At 33.2% G+C, this 15,138-nt stretch overlaps 1 protein-coding gene across 1 annotated transcript; it reads left to right on the top strand.

Annotated features, from left to right (window-relative positions):
- Window positions 1-14,205: 14,205 nt before the first annotated feature.
- On the top strand, window positions 14,206-14,892 carry si:ch211-220m17.5. Its single transcript, NM_001311211.1, has 3 exons — window positions 14,206-14,277; window positions 14,556-14,742; window positions 14,834-14,892. Exons 1-3 carry the CDS (start codon window positions 14,206-14,208, stop codon window positions 14,890-14,892), a joined length of 318 nt encoding a protein of 105 aa, NP_001298140.1.
- Window positions 14,893-15,138: the final 246 nt, after the last annotated feature.

Raw genomic sequence — 15,138 nt, 5'->3', positions numbered from 1 at the left:
CATACACCTTACTAGTACCGGGTTGGACTCACTTTTGCCTTCAGAACTGCCCTAATCCTTCATGGCATAGATTTAACAAGATACTGGAAGCCAGTCTGAGATGATTTGCGCTTTATGACATGGTGCATTATTCTGCTGGAAGTAGCCATCAGAAGATGGGTACACTGTGGTCATAAAGGGATGGACATGGTCAGGTAGGCTGTGGCATTGACACGATGCTCAGTTGGTACTAATAGGCCCAAAGTGTGACAAGAAAAAATATCCCCCACACCACTACACCCCCACCAACAGCCTGAACTGTTAATGTAAGACAGGATGGATCCATGCTTTAATGTTGTTGACGTGAAATTCTGAACCTACCCTCTGAACGTTGCAGCAGAAATCTGCCCATTCTCTGATCTCTGGCATCAACAAGGCATTTTCGCCCACAGAACTGCCATTCACTGTATATTTTCTCTTTTCAGACCATTCTCTTTAAACCCTAGATATGATTGTTTGTGAAAATCCCAGTAGATCAGCAGTTTTTGAAATACTCAGACCAGCCCTTCTGGCACAAACAGCCATACTACATTTAAAGTCACTTAAATCACCTTTCTCCCTGATTCTGATGCTCGGTTTGAACAGCAGCAGATCCTCTTGACCATGTCTACATGCCTAAATGCATTGAGTTGCTGCCATGTGATTGACGGATAAGAAATTTCTGTTAGCAAGCAGTTGGACAGGTGTACCTAATAAAGTGGCCGGTGAGTGTATATAAGATGCTCAGTGTCATTCACACAACTACTAAGCACCACCATGGTAACGCGCATAAAATTGAAGCAATGCAATAAACATTTTTATCAACTTTAGATGTAACAAAACTCTAATGTTGAGGAGAAACAAAATAAAATGAATTATAGTAATCTCAACAAGAAAGCGTCAAAAGTGAAGTGTCATGCATTATTTACTTAATATATTAAGGAAACTTGTTGTTAAACAGGTTACAAATTTTTTACTGTAGCATTTTTACAATTTTTTACTGTCAAAATCAGACTTTTTTTTACAATGAACACTTTTGGTTAAAAAATGTACCTACAATTTGTCAAAGTGACTTTTTTTGTCATTTGAAGTAATGTTTCATATAAAGCACAGGTGTCAAACTCAGTTCCAAAAGGGCCGCAGATCTGCACAGTTTAGTTCCAACCCTAATTAAACACACCTGAACAAACTAATTGAGTCCTTCAGGCTTGTTTGAAACCTACAGGTAAGTGTGTTGGAGCAGGGTTGGAACTAAATTGTGCAGGGCTTCGTCCCTGAGTTTGACACCCCTGATATAAAGGATTAACAGCAAAAATTACTTACAGCTCTTTTTTGTTTTTTGTACAGTAATGACCAAGATCAACCTAGAAATCATATAATTTGGATTTTTATTGCAGTGGATAATGGATTTATAGAATATAAATTAAGTAAATGAAATTAAATACAATGACACAGATCAGAGATGACCAAACTAGGGCCCGCGGGTCAAAGTTGACACATGGTGACCTTTTATTTGGGTTCTTTTTTTTTTCTTTTTTTTTTGTTGTATTTTTCAATTTATTTTTGAATATGAATAAATTAGGACATTACCATGGTAACTTTGATGTAATAGTTTAACTTTAGCCCTCCACCTTCAATCAAGTGTAATTTTTGGCCCTTCATGGGAAAAAGTTTGCCTAGCATTGATAGAACCAAAACATTTTTTAACTAAATATAGAAAATACACATACTTTTTAGTGTCTCCAATAAACAAACATCTCTTTTTACAAAGATTTATTAGACTTATTCTCTAAAAAATAAATAGCATTTGCAATCAGTCAATACTAGCATCGTTATTAAATTATGCAGTGATGTGGTTGTAATATTAGTCATAAAAATCTGTCAGATTTACAAACAACGCTTCTTTATTAGCATTTTATATGCACTGTTTCCTTCTTGGAACAAACAGAAAAAGAAAACAATGCAATTACACAGTCTGCTGACACTGAATTGACTGATATATTATCTCTCACGTTTCAAATTACTATGTTAATTCATTTTTTCCCTCAGCCATAAAGCGGCTGATTACAGACTGATTGCTATTTATACAAGAGAAAAACGTGAAGGTCCTAAAAACAAATTTAGACTCCATATCAATGTTACACATTAATGTAATGTTGAAACTACGCCAAATACCCCTTGTTACGCTATGGCAGGGTTCTGTTAATATATAAAATTATTTTGTGATGAATAAAAATACAGAGCTTGAACTTGGGGATACTTAGGTACATTTTGCTTTGAATTGTTTTAAATTGGTTCTTCAAATAAAATATCAAAATAAGTCAAACCAACTCAACTGGGGCATATACTTAGGCAATTAGCATTTGTATATGCTTATAACTGTTTTATGTTTGTAACTTTTATCTGGATTTTATTAAATATTTTAGTTTTTATTTTAGTTTTGTGATCATTTTAGCTAATGCTAATTTGGTATTGTGCATGCAAAATGTGCATTTTTATTCAAATCATTCATTTAAATGTATAATAATTTCCTTTTAAAAAATCTATTTTATCATTAGTATAAAATATTGTATAATATAACTATAATATTATACTATAATTATATTTAAAATTATATAGTAACTGTAAAAGGTTTACAAAAGTACAAATCAACAGCAGCATTACTTATTGACTTCTATTGTATTTTGTTTTCAACTATAGAAAGTCAATGTTTACCATTGTAATGAAGTTTACAGCCACCTGGAAGAAGGAGGCGGAGAATCGACAAACTTTTAATACGTTTTAATGAAGAAAATAAAACAAACAGACAGCAGTTCCTCATGGAGACTGCCATCTAAACCAGGGGTTGCCAAACTTTTCAGCTTGTGACTCCCAAAACAACAATACCAGTGACTCGCGAACCCCAAAACCCTCTGAGGTGGTTATAAATACAGAAACATTGCATGCAATGGTGCACACACTCCAATAGACCAAAGTCTATTCTTTGTTTAATTTTTTTAATGTATGCTGTAAATGTACCAGAAAGTTTAACCTGGTCTTATAAAATCAATCTGCTGCATTTGGCGCTATTGGTGTGACTTTAATATAATGTAATTCAGGGATAGCAATCCAATAGAACTATTAACTACAAGCTACTATGGTAACTATATACAGTATAGTAAATATCTAAAAAAAAAATTAGTAGGTTATGGATAAAATATGGTAATTCTTATGGTTTAATAAAAAGAAATAGATTTTTGGAAATCACTAGGTGACCACCCCCCCCCCCTCCCCCCCTTCAATGACTAAGGTCCAATAATGATGTGAAATGACATTGATATTTGGTTGATTTTAGTTTGTGTTGGAAAGTGACCAAAATCCAACGCTGAGCCAACATCTTAAACCAACATCATATTGATGTCAAACACTGACATTTATTCGTCAGTTATGGCAACCAAAATCCAACATTTGATAGAGGTCATAGTTATGACGTCCACATAAGGTCAAGCTGAATAGCATCATTTGATTTCTAATCCTGGAAGCATCATTAGACATTGATATTTATTTGTTTTTAGGTTGCGTTGGAAAGTAACCAAAATGCAATGTCTTGCTGTAGGCGACAGCGCTACCCACTGCGCCTAAAATGTATTTATTTCATGTATTAAAATGTGATGCTTTTATCTCTATTGTTCCATATAAATTAAATTATGAATTAAATAATCTGGATTACGAAAGTCAATTACATAACCTCAAGTTAGGCATGAATATAAAACATTCTAAAAATATCCTCATTCTTTCCTGACATGTGCAGCTTTAGTTTCCAGGTAGCTTTGACTTCCTTATCAATCAGACTCGTGCATTAATTGAAGTTCCATGTTTCCTTTTAGGGTGCAAAGATCAAGATGACGAGCTGAATTACTGGCCCGTGTTGTTGAGTCACCATCGTGGGCATGTTGTATCCGCTCCCTGTGCCTGATAGCAGATTTCACAAGATCTGTGACTGGGGTGATTTGATTATCTGACTGTAAGACAAATAAATTGGATAGAAAGGGTAAAATGGCAATATGATGAAGTGAAGTTCTCCTAACACGTGGATGTTTTTGTAAAGGGATAGTTCACACAAAACATTTATTCAGCCATCATTTGCTTAATTTTTTCCACAGAAAACAGTAACACTGTCCACTTTGAACAATGCTTGCTGGGTAGTTGTTTTGTATTTTTATGTTAATAAATAATTTAATTTGCTTTCCTCAGTATTGATGTGTGATCCAAAAAGCCCTGCTGGAAAAAAGCAATACCGCTTTTTTTTTTTTTTGAAAGCCAAATGAAGTAGGCCACTTAGTATTTTTCACAGCATCTATTGAGGGATTTTATTTATTTATTTATTTACTCTCTCTTTGCTGTCCTGCTTTTACAGTCCATTGCTGTTATCTACATTTGGACCCATTAGATATCATGACAATAAAAGATTAGGGGCAAAGTACATGATTAATTGCACCTCTTTAACACACTTAATTTATACTTAATACCCAATTACTTGGACTGTTTTGTACTTTACTCAACTGAAATGCAATACAAATATAAAAAAAAATGCAATAAATTGAGAGGGGATGACAGATGGGGGTAAAATTACAGGAATTTTTCAGGAGAAATAACAAAACAGGAGATGGGGCTGAAATACAGGAGACTTCCAGGAAAAACAGGACTGTTGGCAGGTATGTCATAGTTGTGTTCAACTCAGACATGTTTGGAAAGAAGTGGAGGTTGAGTAAATTATGACAAAATAGGATTTTTGGGTGAACATTTAACTCAATTAGGTATGTTTTTTAGCTACACATATTTGTATAATATTAAATTTTACATACTAGAGGTGTAACAGTACAGATAAAACTATACACACCTATAACTCATTAATAAAATAAACTTAACCCTTTCAGACCGTGCGCCATGGCGCAAAGCGTATTTTCCCATCCTTAAAATAGCAAAAATGCATTCTGACACGCCCTGAAAGCGTTTGTGCCCTGCGTTTTGCGCTCTGCGCATGGACCATCAAAATAGAGCCCAAACAGAAAAAAAAACATGTATATTTCTGTCATTTACTCACTATTAAGCGATTTGTCACAACATCAAAACACCATTTACTGCTAAAATCTCCTGATGAAAATAGAAGTTGAAGGAGGCCAGGTGCATAAGTGAATTTTTGATAATTCATTCATTCATTCATTCACTTTCTTGTCGGCTTAGTCCCTTTATTAATCCGGGCTCGCCACAGCAGAATGAACCGCCAACCCATCTCTGGGAACATCCACACACACATTCACACACACACTCATACACTACAGACAATTTAGCCTACCTAATTCACCTGTACTGCATGTCTTTGGACTGTAGGGGAAACCGGAGCACCCGGAGGAAACCCACGCGAAGGCAGGGAGAACATGCAAACTCCACACAGAAACGCTAACTGAGCCGAGGTTCGAACCAGCGACCCAGCGACCTTCTTGCTGTGAAGCGACAGCACTACCTACTGCGCAACTGCCTCGCCCACAATTTTTTTGATAATTGAAATTGATATTGATTAATTAAAATATGGCGTGTTTTCTTTTTTCATGTGGCCTAGTTGTTCATGCGTGTATTTAAACTGTTACAAAGCTTTACATCTACATCACTGTGTGGATTTATACTTCATGTAGCCAACATGTTGAAGCACAAAAGGGGCGTGGTTCTAGATATCGCTCCATAAAGTTTATGAGGTAACATGTTTCTGTGTGTAAACAAAAGCACTTTATTTGGCCTCAGAAAATCGAGGAAGATACGAGCAGTTTTTGCTTTAACGTCATATCCAATACAAGTAAGCAGTTGGTTTTTGAATACTCCTTTAATAAAGTGCCATTACAAAATAATGGCTTTGACGTTTGTGCTGTTTTTAATTCAATTCAAACATCGAAATCAGTCTGAATTACAATATTATTGGATGTGTTGTATTGTGCTTACAAAGATGAAAAACTCGAAACGGTGAGCAAAGTTGGGGAGTGTCTCAAAAGTGCAAAACCACCACACTGTTAAAATTATGTTTAAGCTCCACGATAGCTTTGAGTTTATTTCATGTAGTTATACCAACAGTATAATTCATATTCAAATAATAAGTTGTCTAAATTATTTCACAGCATAATAACTTCATTTTTAAAGAAGCATTTTTTGTTGTATACATTTTTAGTCACGGTTAAAGTAAGACACTCCCTAACTTGTCTTTGTTGCAATCGTTTGTAGCTTCACATCTAGCCTGTGCTTTGCTTTAGGTTAGTTACATGATTTGAGTAAAATACGGCCTGAAATGCAACTGTATTTTGTGATGACACATCTAAGACTAAAAAAAAAAAGAATGAATGTCTAAGGCTTGTCCATTATGTGGGACACCAGGGATTTATTTAGCAAATTGCCAGAAATGGTAAGCTATCATATGACCCCTTTAAAATGAAAATGTGTAAAACTGGAATTTAGGTTTAAAATATGTGTTGGTTCAAACAACACTGCGTTGGTTCAGTAGCCTACATAAGTGTACACACAAAAAATGTTCAGTGTAAGTGTATCATTAAACCAAGTTTATTTTTGTACACCTCTGTAACTCTATTCTGTACTATGACTTTGTTTTGGTTGTTTATCAAAGGTGGAATTTGTTCCCAAGCTAACGTACTTGATGTTCCCCTGATGTTACCATTGTCCCAAACGAAGGCCACTTGGCACATTTGCCACAAGAATTGCTCCGTTCAGACTGACCTGAAGTAGTATCATGGAGAGAGGTGAGAAAGATTAAATCATATGGATTTATAGGGGCTGGTTTATGGCCTTCATTTGGCCTTCCGTTTTCCAAGAGGTATCCCATTTGTTAGAAAAATTAGAGAAGTTTTACTTCACTAAAAAAATCATTGTAAATCTTCTGCCATTTGACATACTCTTCTCTTCTGTCTGCGTCATCTACTATAAAATGTATCACCAGGCTTGTGTAACATTCATCAAAATGTTCAGAGTTGCAATAGATGATGCTTGAATAAAAAAGCTTCCATGAGCACCACAAGGAAATAAAACTAAAATGTAAGATGTTCTCCTTGTAAGTGGTGCCTTTTAAAACCTAGTTTTCAGTCCATTATGTTTGATTTAGGTACAAATGATGTGCTCTTATAAATGAAAGCTTTCATTTGACCGATGATGTAAATGTCATTTCTTAAACCCATTGCTCCCCTCTTCACTTTTTGGATAAAGTGAATAAAAGACAAATATTCATGTAAGGCATTAGAGCAATACATTAGTAATGGATTTTGTTTGTGTTATTGTAATTATTTTATAACTGTTTGTTCTACTCTGTTTCTGTATTAATCCAAGCTTATTATTTTCTGTTTGCTTTTTGGGGGGGAATGTATTAGACATTCACTCAAAGACATACATTAGAACGTGTGTGTGTGTGTGTGTGTGTGTGTGTGTGTGTGTGTGTGTGTGTGTGTGTGTGTGTGTGTGTGTGTGTATATACAGTTGAAGTCAGAATTATTAGCCCCCCTGAATTATTAGCGCCCCTGTTTATTTTTTTTCACCAATTTCTGTTTAATGGAGGGAAGATTGTTTCAACACATTTCTAATCATAATAGTTTTAAAAACATATTTCTAATAACTGATTTATTTTCTCTTTGTCATGATGACAGTAAATAATATTTTACTTGATATTTTTTAAGACACTTCTATAAAGCGCAAAGTGACATTTAAATGCTTAACTAAGTTAATTAGGTTAACTAGGCAGGTTGGGGTAATTAGGCAAGTTATTGTATAACAGTGGTTTGTTCTGTAGATTATTGAAAAACAAAAGAGCTTAAAGGAGCTAATAATTTTGTGACAAAATGGTTTTTAAAAAATTAATAACTGCTTTTATTCTAGCTGAAATAAAACAAGACTTTCTCCAGAAGAAAAAAATATTATCAGACATACTGTAAATATTTAATTTCTCTGTTAAACATCATTTGGGAAATATTTAAAAAAGAAAATAAAAATCAAAAGGGGGCTAATATATATATATATATATATATATATATATATATATATATATATATATATATATATATATATATATATATATATATATATATATATATGTGTGTATATATATATATATATATATATATATATATATATATATATATATATATATATATATATATAAATATATATATATATATATATATATATATATATATATATATATATATATATATATATATATATATATATACGTTACGTTATATGTTATATATTTCAAAGAAAAAAGAACAAATAAAAAAAGACTATCATACTTTTTACTGCGATAGAAGGCACACATATAAAAATATTTACAAAAAACTCATCATATTCAAAAAAACAAAATTTAAAAATTTAAAGAATATTTATAAGGATGCTGTGCCGCCCCAAAATATTAAGTCTTTATGCTTTCCACAGACCTACAGGTTTTATACAGTTTAATAAAAAGTAGTGCTGGGCGTCTACTGTGTATATGTATTATGTATATATAAATACACACATCCATATATTGGACAAAATGACCTAGACTTTATTAGACTTGGACTTTATATATATATATATGCACAAAATTTTGTATAGTTTTGTTTTAAAAATGTGTTCATGTTACATTTACATAATAAATATATATAATACACAAATATATCTTATGTCAAAACTTTTTTTTATTTTGGATGCATTTAATCACAATTAATCTTTGCCCAGCACTAATAAAAAGTGATATTACACTTATTCTTTTATACTTTTTATTTTGCATACATAATGAACACATATTTTGCATACATAATGAATACAAGACTAGACCCATTGTTTCTCATAAATTTTTGCAGAATGATGAATGAAACACTGAATGATTAAACATTAAATTACATAAAAATGTATTCATTTTCCTTTAGCTTGGTCTCTTTATTAATCTGGGGTCGCCACAGCGGAATAAACAACCAACTTATCCAGCATATGTTTTATGCAGTGGATGCCCTTCCAGCTGCAAACCATCACTGGGAAACATCCATACACTTTCATTCACACACATACACTACAGACAATTTAGTCTACCCAATTCACCTATAGCGCATGTCTTTGGACTGTGAGGGAAACCGGAGCACCTGGAGAAACCCACGCAAACACGGGGAGAACATGCTGTTACATATACAATTGAAGTCAGAATTATAAGCCCCCCTGAATTATTAGCCCCCCTGTTTATTTTTTCCTCCAATTTCTGTTTAACGGAGAAAAGATTTTTTCAGCACATTTCTAAACATAATAGTTTGATAGTAATAAACATAATAGTAATACTTATCTCTTATGATAAATTTATTTTATCTTTGCCATGATGACAGTAAATAATATTTGACTAGATATTTTTCTAGACACTTCTATACAGCTTAAAGTGACATTTAAAGGCTTAACTGGGTTAATTAAGTTAACTAGGCAGGTTAGGGTATTTAGGCAAGTTATTGTATAATGATGGTTTGTTCTGTAGACTAACTATATATAGCTTAAAGAGGCTAATAAGTTTGTCTCTAAATGGTTTAAAAAATTAAAAACTGCTTTTATTCTAGTTGAAATAAAACAAATAAGACTTTCTCCAGAAGAAAAAATATCAGACATACTGTGAAAGTTGCTCTGTTAAACATCATTTGGGAAATATTTAAAAAAGGAGAAAAAAATCAAAGGGGGGCTAATAATTCTGATTTCAACTGTACATAATAAATAAATATAATACAGATAAAAAGTGATATTATACACTTAATGCTTTATACTTTTTATTTTGCACACATTAGAATAAGCACATTGTTTCTCATATTTTTTTGCTGTATGATTAAACTCTGAGGCAACACGGTGGCACAGTGGGTAGCGCCATCATCTCACAGCAAGAAGGTCACTTGTTCGAGCCCTGGCTGGGTTAGTTAGCATTTGGAGTTTCCATGGGTTTCCTCCGGGTGCTCCGGTTTCCCCCATAAGTCCAAAGACATGTGGTAGAGTTGAATTGGGTAAACTAAAATTGTCCGTAGTGTATGTATGGGAATAAGTGTGTATAAATGATTCCCAGTGATGGGTTGCAGCTGGAAGGGCATCCACGGCATAAAATATAGACTGAATAAGTTGGTGGTTCATTCTGCTGTGGCGACCCCAGATTAAAATAGGGACTAAGCTGAAAATAAAATGAATAAATGAATTAAATGATGAAACATTAAATTACAATAACATATTATTTGTAAATCTAAATAAAACTGGTTTTAAAATACATTTTTAAATGTCTGTTTATGCATGTGCAATATGATTTGTTTTACACATTTTAAAAAAATAAAAATAAAATCTAATAAATTTTTCTAAAATTAATTTGACACAGACACCAAAATAACATCTTTATACATTTGATCTACATATTTCTTTTTTTTTTTTTGTAACATGTTTATTTAAAGTTATCAAAATGAACGTACAATGTGCTTTTACAGACATAATCAACATAAGGCAAGTTTAATAAAAAAATGTGCAATGGGTTATAGAAATTAATTTTAAATCTTTAAAAATAAGAAAATAATTAAATAAATCAATAGGTAGATAAAGGAAAGGGGGAAAAAAGAAGAAAAAAGGGGGAAACATCATACCGTCTATAAGTACTAACATTGGTGACTATCTATATATTTTTGAGCACATTTAAATTTCCACTGTCCTGATTTCTTTCTCACAGCTCTTGGTGCATCTGATGCAAAGGTCAAAGCAGTTCCGCTGTAATTAGGGCCATTAAACCATAAAGCAGTTTTAAAACAGAACGCGCCTTCGCAGGGAGGAGAATTTAGAAAAAATTAAGTAAACACCAATCGAAATGATCATTGTCTCGGAGCCCCATGATAAGCGATATCAAAGTGAAGCATGGGAAGCTTCCCCTGAACAAACACAGCGCAGGATTCGGCCTCTTCATGCCTGTCGTCATGATAAGCATGTGATACGTGTGTTGTGTATAAAGCAAGCTGAAGTGTTTGTGTTCACCTTTGAGTGTGTCTGCAGTGCAAACCATCACGTATAATGACAAAGGAAGAGGCTTGGTCGATAAGGAGTCGCAGTGGTGAAATGAAATTAGGCTACGTCATCAAGTGTGGGCGACATTACCATCTCAGATCTAAGCCTTTCTAAAAAAAAATACCTGCTGATATTTATAATTATACACCAATTATGTAAAAACTAATTTCTTATGTACATATTTGTCTTTCATTTTGTGCTGAACTAAATATTTTTCATTATAATTCATTAATCCTAACGAAGCTTTGAAGAATATACGTTCTAATTAATGATTAAAGGGGTTATCAGGACCAGACTAGACATCAGTCTGTACATCAAATAGTTTATTATATGAACACAAGCAACTGGACAAAGTGTCTTCATACATTAGACGCATCTAAATAAATAACTGTTAATTATGATTATTGGTTTAATATGAACTTTCATATACTGCTCTTTTGGTCCTCCGTCTTTTGACCTGAATACATGTTGATTTTTATTACATAATTGCGATAAGTATGAAATTATCTTGTGGATGTGCAACAAGGGTATGTTCTGGGTCTGTTTTATTTTTACTTTTTTTTTTTGCACAAAGGGCTATTGAAAACCTTATGCCAAACTTGTGCAGATGTACAATATTTTTGCATCAGACTGTATAAAAAATACAGTATACACATATAATAAACAATAAAAAATAGCTGTTTTAGGGTAAATTCTATTTGTAAAATGTTCAGAGCTGTTCAGTTGCCATTACTTCAGTGATTCTTCAGAAATACGCTGATTTCTTCATTCTAACATTACTTGCTATTTTTGACAAAATGCTTGATCAAATTAATGTTTTGCAGAATAATAGTAATACTTCATGTATAAAAAACCTACATCTAATCTCTGAACATTATTGGCCAATAATTGGGTTATATTGAACATTATTGGCTGATAACTGGGTTGTTTTATAATGTTATTTCCCACATAAGAAAAATGGGTTCATATATTAAAGCTTATTAATACACTGAAAAGAATTTTTTCAAAGATAATTACTTGAGTTTACTATTTTGATGTTAAGTGGTTGTTTACAATTTATTCATTCATTAATTTTCTTTTCAGCTGAGTCCCTTTATTAATCAAGGGTCGCCACAGTGGAATGAACTGCCAACTTATTTAGCATACTGTATGTTTTACACAGCGGATGTCCTTCCAGCTACAACCCATCACTGGAAAACACCTAAACACACTCATTCACACACATACACTATGGACAATTTAGCTTACCCAATTCACCTATACCGCATGTCTTTGGGGGAAACCGGAGCACCCGGAGGAAACCCATGCCAACACAAGGAGAACATCCAAAACCACACAGAAATGCCAACTGGTAATAATTTATTTGGGCTGAATTTAAACAAACTAATTAAGTTGAGCATTACTAAATTTAATTTCTTTGTTTAAATTTAATACACATGAATTAATTGCAACAATTTTGCAGACAATTTTTTTCAGTGTATTGTTTTTAAATCACATTCAAAATAGATAAAGATCGAGACATCAAGATTTTTTAATCAACCTTTATTAGAGATTTTTTTAGACAGGTATTCACACTGAAAAAAAAATATTCAAAGATGATTTCTTGGATTTACTCAATTTTTGTATGTTAAGTGGTTGTAAACAATTTATTTGGGCTGAATTTAAACAAGCAAATTAAGTTGAACATTATTAAATTTAATCTGTTTGTTTAAATTCAACACAAATAAATTGTTTGCAACAGTTCTGCATGCAACACTTTTTTCAGTATTTTAAGATGTTTTTCAGCTAAAGCAAATAATCTTAAGTTTATACGTTTAGTGGGCAATGCCCTCTTAAAAAAAAATAGGTTCTTTTTTGGCATCTGTTTTGACAAAGAACTACAATAGTTCTTCACTGTGGAAAAGCAATCTTTTAAAATGTTCTTCACACTAAGACCATGGTTCTTAAAGAACTCTTTACTAAAGGGCTCTTTGGGGGAAAATATGTTATGTAGTCACAATGGCTTTATGAAGAACATTTAATATAAAAAACAGCATATTTCACAACAGATTCTATTGTTGTTTTAAGAAAGAAGATATTCTTAATGGATCTAAAACATGGTTCATCAGAAGAATCACTTCAAAAAGCCCAATTTTGGAACCTTCGTTTTTAATAATAAAGCTACAGAACAGAACTTAACCATGATGGCAACAGATAGATAATTCTGCACCTTAAATACACTATATTGGATTGATGTTTATCACTGTAAGTATTGTACGCAAACATCATATTAGTTTTTTTACATAATGATCCCACAAAACATTTTTTCTTTAAAGAAATGTGTTTATCAAATATTCTTTCAGAAAAAAGCCCTTAAAGGATTGTTTATGTGTATTTTGTGTGTGTGTGTGTGTGTGTGAGAAACATTTAATTTTATCTAAACAAGCTACACCACAACTAAGCTTTTATGCAATGAAATTGTTAGAAACAAGAGAGGAAAAGAAAGGATTCTTCATCTATAATTGCTTCAATTTATTCAGTTTCAAAAAATTTTGCGGGGGATCAAGACCCATTAAATGTGCCCTAAGTATTAATAAGGTTACTTAAATGGAACCCAGAGAAAGTCTTCTGCAATACAACTTTCTTATGCATAATGACTGTTACATTATTATCTGTAAAACAACAACCATCAATGACTAAATGTTTTCCATTGATTGTGATCAGGAAAAACTGACATAATACCACAAAGTAAGGTGTAGCTTTGTTTTGATATTTGGCATACTCATTGAATTTAAGCTGGCTGCCAACACAAAGGCACTATTGTCCACCAGTTTTGTGGTTATTAATTAACCCTTAACTAGAGAATGAAGAACAGGCCACTAGGCAAACCTAACTAAAAGATCCATAAAAGTGCATGTCTCAACTGCAGATGAGGTCACGCAGGATTTATGAATTCTCTTTTACGACATCATAAAATTTATCCCCTTTATTCATTAACAGCATTGAAACAATGACAGCTTCTGATAGGTCGTCAGCCTGAGGTCTGTCCTTTATAAGAGCGACAGAAAGAGGCGAAGAGCAGAGATTGTTGTCGAGCAACTGACAAAGATACTACAGCTAAAGGCTTTTTGAGAAGAACCAGCCAACATGAAGACAGTTCTGTCCGTCGCTTTCCTCGTCGTGGCTCTTTGCCTGGTGTGTGATGCTGTGGAAGTTAAGGTGAGCTTAATATTATACTCGTTTCATTGCTGCTTTACTGTTATTAAAAACTTATTACTACTTTTACACATTTACAAATGATTTATGGACGCAATCTCTTTCCTTCAATTGCCAACTGACCTCGTTTTGAATTGTGTGTACTCATGCTTTTAATGAATACTTCTTTGAGTCATTATACAGAATCGTTCATAATGTCTAAATGTCATTATGTTTAACTATAGAGGTCAGTTCTAATGCACTTGGCATTGAAAATTGAACTCATCCATTTATTTCAACAGGAAGGTGATTTTTCCTTTACATTGGAGTCGGTGAGAATTCTCCAGCAGCTGGCTGAGCAACCGAAGACACAAAACCCTCGGCTGGCCAAGACGAGCTACTATTCTGTGTGTTCCAATCCAAGCCTGCCACAAGAGTTTGTTCCCTTGTGCATGCAGAGAGGAGCTACAATGTCCTTTGCTAGGCTAGGTAACTTCTAAACTCATAAATGAATGTATATTTCATTGCTTGATGAACGCAAATGCCAATCTAACTGGAGATATGTTTTCATCTGTTTCAGCATCTGTGCCTGTGGACGTCTGTGAAATATGTGCTTTCGCGGCTTGCACCGGCTGCTAATTCCTCCCGTCCTCCCCCTCGCCTTCATTAAAGGAAATCTGCATATTTTCAATCATTGCCATAAGTTCACAGAGTTGACCATATGAACATTTGAATATTGCCTCAAAGGCAATCTAAAAATGGCAGCAGACGGTTGATGAACTGTTACTTTAACACCCTTCCCCTCTTTTCCTTTCCCATGTTTTTTTGTTACAGCACATATTTCATTTATTTAAAAAAGTGTCTTTTTATTTTTCTATTTCTCTG

Source organism: Danio rerio, chromosome 11 (genome assembly GCF_052040795.2).
Source record: "Danio rerio strain M-AB ecotype USA chromosome 11, GRCz13ab, whole genome shotgun sequence".
NCBI classification, from domain to species: domain Eukaryota; kingdom Metazoa; phylum Chordata; class Actinopteri; order Cypriniformes; family Danionidae; genus Danio; species Danio rerio.
Note: the sequence above shows the minus strand (reverse complement) of the source record. Positions and strands in the feature narration are given on the sequence as shown.